This window comes from Malus sylvestris, chromosome 1 (assembly GCF_916048215.2).
Source record: "Malus sylvestris chromosome 1, drMalSylv7.2, whole genome shotgun sequence".
In the NCBI taxonomy this organism is placed as follows: domain Eukaryota; kingdom Viridiplantae; phylum Streptophyta; class Magnoliopsida; order Rosales; family Rosaceae; genus Malus; species Malus sylvestris.
The window spans coordinates 14485846-14488601 of record NC_062260.1 but is presented as its reverse complement, the minus strand read 5'-3'; the positions used below and the strand labels follow the sequence as shown (position 1 = coordinate 14488601).

General features: G+C 39.4%; 1 protein-coding gene across 1 annotated transcript; it reads right to left on the bottom strand.

Annotated features, from left to right (window-relative positions):
- Nucleotides 1–207: 207 nt before the first annotated feature.
- Nucleotides 208–2494, bottom strand: LOC126619923 (aquaporin PIP1-1). The gene is made up of 4 exons (XM_050288368.1): nucleotides 2139–2494; nucleotides 1145–1440; nucleotides 599–739; nucleotides 208–494 (listed from the first exon to the last, which is right to left on the bottom strand). The coding sequence occupies exons 1-4, from the start codon at nucleotides 2464–2466 to the stop codon at nucleotides 399–401; spliced, it is 861 nt and encodes a 286-aa protein (XP_050144325.1). The 5' UTR covers nucleotides 2467–2494; the 3' UTR covers nucleotides 208–398.
- Between the last annotated feature and the right edge of the window lie 262 nt (nucleotides 2495–2756).

Below are 2756 nucleotides of genomic sequence, written 5' to 3'. Positions count from 1 at the left end.
ATTTGATGAAAATGATTAAGTAGAAGAAATCCAAAGAAAACCAGACAGAGGAAACGCATTGTCTCTTGTTATAAACTCGGTTCAAGAATGATTTTTGTTGATTAGACAATTTAAATGTGGCTACGCAAGTCATGAATTAAATAAAGCTTTCGAGTCCCAAATTACTTGGTAACAAATGCCTAAAGCCTTCCAATGCAAAAGCAAGGATTAACATAATAACAAAGTATAAATAAATTAAATAAAGTTTTCCATTAATGTAACAGGATAAATAACTTATATGCACATTAGCACCCCAAATACTCCACTCTCGACATTAAAACACAACGAACGAAATAAACACAATCACAGCATTTAGACAGAACAAGGCCCGACGGGGAGACCCGAAAGGGATTACTATGTCAATCCCTGGCCTTGAATGGGATGGCTCTGATGACTATCTGATGGTAGAGTGCAGCAAGTGCAGCTCCGATGAATGGTCCGACCCAGAAGATCCACTGCAACACACAACAAAATCATTGAAGATGTAAGACATATGTATCCTCTCCCGCGCATTTAGATCGATGCAACTTCATGATGTAAACAATTTAGTTTTACTCACATGATCATCCCATGCATGGCCCTTGTTGTAGATGATGGCAGCTCCGAGACTCCTAGCAGGGTTGATGCCAGTTCCGGTGATGGGGATGGTTGCCAAATGCACCAAAAATACAGCAAACCCAATGGGGAGTGGAGCCAAGATCTGCATTTCCATTCGTATATAAGAACATGTTTATAGACATAGCTGCAATAGGGATACCAGTTGCTACTACATGAAAGAGTTTCGTATGATGCTCGAGTATTGTAGATAAAGTGTTCTAAATCACAGAGAAGATTGACTAATCGGCATGGTAATTTTGGCACAAAGAACAAGTTTGTAATCATGTACCAGAGCCATAAAACATTAACTTTTAACCAAAGATATTGCAAATAGCAACAACGATTGAGTGGCGGTTAGCTAAACAGTCAATCACAATATACTAAAAACTCAATGAAATCTATGCCTTAGTAACCATGGCATTACAATGATACAAGTAGACAGATGCAACATTTACAGAAAATAGTTATGAGCGCAGTGTGTAAACAAGTAAAGGTGAGATATACTTACAGGGACATGAGAGTCTCTGGCATTTCTCTTGGCATCAGTGGCAGAGAAAACAGTGTACACAAGAACAAAAGTGCCAACAATCTCAGCGCCTAGGCCGTCACCCTTGGTATAGCCATGGTTCACCGCATTAGCTCCACCGCCGAGCAACTCATACTGCTTCGGTTGGAACCCCTTCACCACCCCGGCACCAGCCATTGCCCCAAGGCTTTGCATGATGATGTAGAACACGGATCTGGTCAGGGAGAGCTTCCTTGCTAGGAAGAGACCAAATGTCACAGCTGGATTTATGTGACCACCTGTCCAAATTATCAATATATCAAAGGTTAATATAATGTTACGACGAAATATGAAAATTGGTGAGGAACATATGATTTGAATTCATTTTTGGCTTAATTTATACACTGTCAAATTTTTACTGCAAAATAAAGATGCAGATTTTCATTTTTCCAGAAATTTGAATTTGTGAGGTAAAGTTATAAAAGACCAGTAAATCCAACAAGAAGATCAGGAACAAAGTTGATATCTTTAACAAATCCAAAATTTTTTACTCTACTACTCTGATTTTCAGCAGTAAAAATTGCTAACTATACAAGAATTTAAGAAAAATAACCCTTACAGTTAATCCCAATAATCTAAAGTTCTCACTTTTTTCTTCTCTTTTTGGTAAGTGGTTTATTTATTTTTCATCAATTTTCACACACCCAAGTAAAACAGTAAAGTCCTCCAATCCTCCAGTTGGTTCTCTCAGAAAGCTAAAGTAAAAGAAAAAGAAACTTTCTTTCTCCACTATTACTTTTCTTTCCCTCATTTTCCTGGGAACCAAACATCAACTTAAGAAACAACTCAAAACCCAAATATTCTTGTACATATCTGCACTTACTTAACCAAAAACTTACCAAAAAAACACCAAAATAAAAGGAAGCATAGCAAGCAACAGATCAAGCCAAAGAAACAAAAGAAAAAACAGGAGAGAGAGAGAGAAGGAGAAGTATACCTGAGACACCAGCAGTACAATAAACAAGGGCAAAGATGGTACCACCAAAGGCCCAGGCAATGCCCTGAACACCCACAGAGGCACACTTGTTGGGTGCCCTAGAAACCCCCATGACAGTGAGGACAGTGATGTAGAGGAAGAGAAAGGTGGCCATGAACTCAGCAATCCCAGCCCTCCAGAAAGACCAGGACTTGAGCTCGCCGGGCTCGAACAGCGGCGCCGGCGGTGGCTCCTTGTAGTCCTTGTCTGTCTGTGCTGAGGTCCCTATGGGCTGCCTCTCTGCGAATTTGTTGGCTCCCAGCTTCACATCTTCTTCTTTACCCTCCATGGGTTTGTGTTTTTCTCTCTCTAGAACTCTCTGGTTTGGGGGGTTGTGTGTGGTTTCTCTCTCTTGAAAGAATGCAAGGGTTTGGTTTTTGGATGACTGAGTGAGATTTATAAAGGAAAATTGTTTGTCTGCCTGAGCTGTTAAAGTATGCTAAACAAATGAAATGATGAAAAGGCATTTTATTCCCTTTATTCTTTATCCCCCTAAAATATATATTAAAAAAAAAAAGGATCTCGCTAGAATCTTTGCGGTTTACCTTTCTCTACTCTCATTTCATTCTTCAATTATTC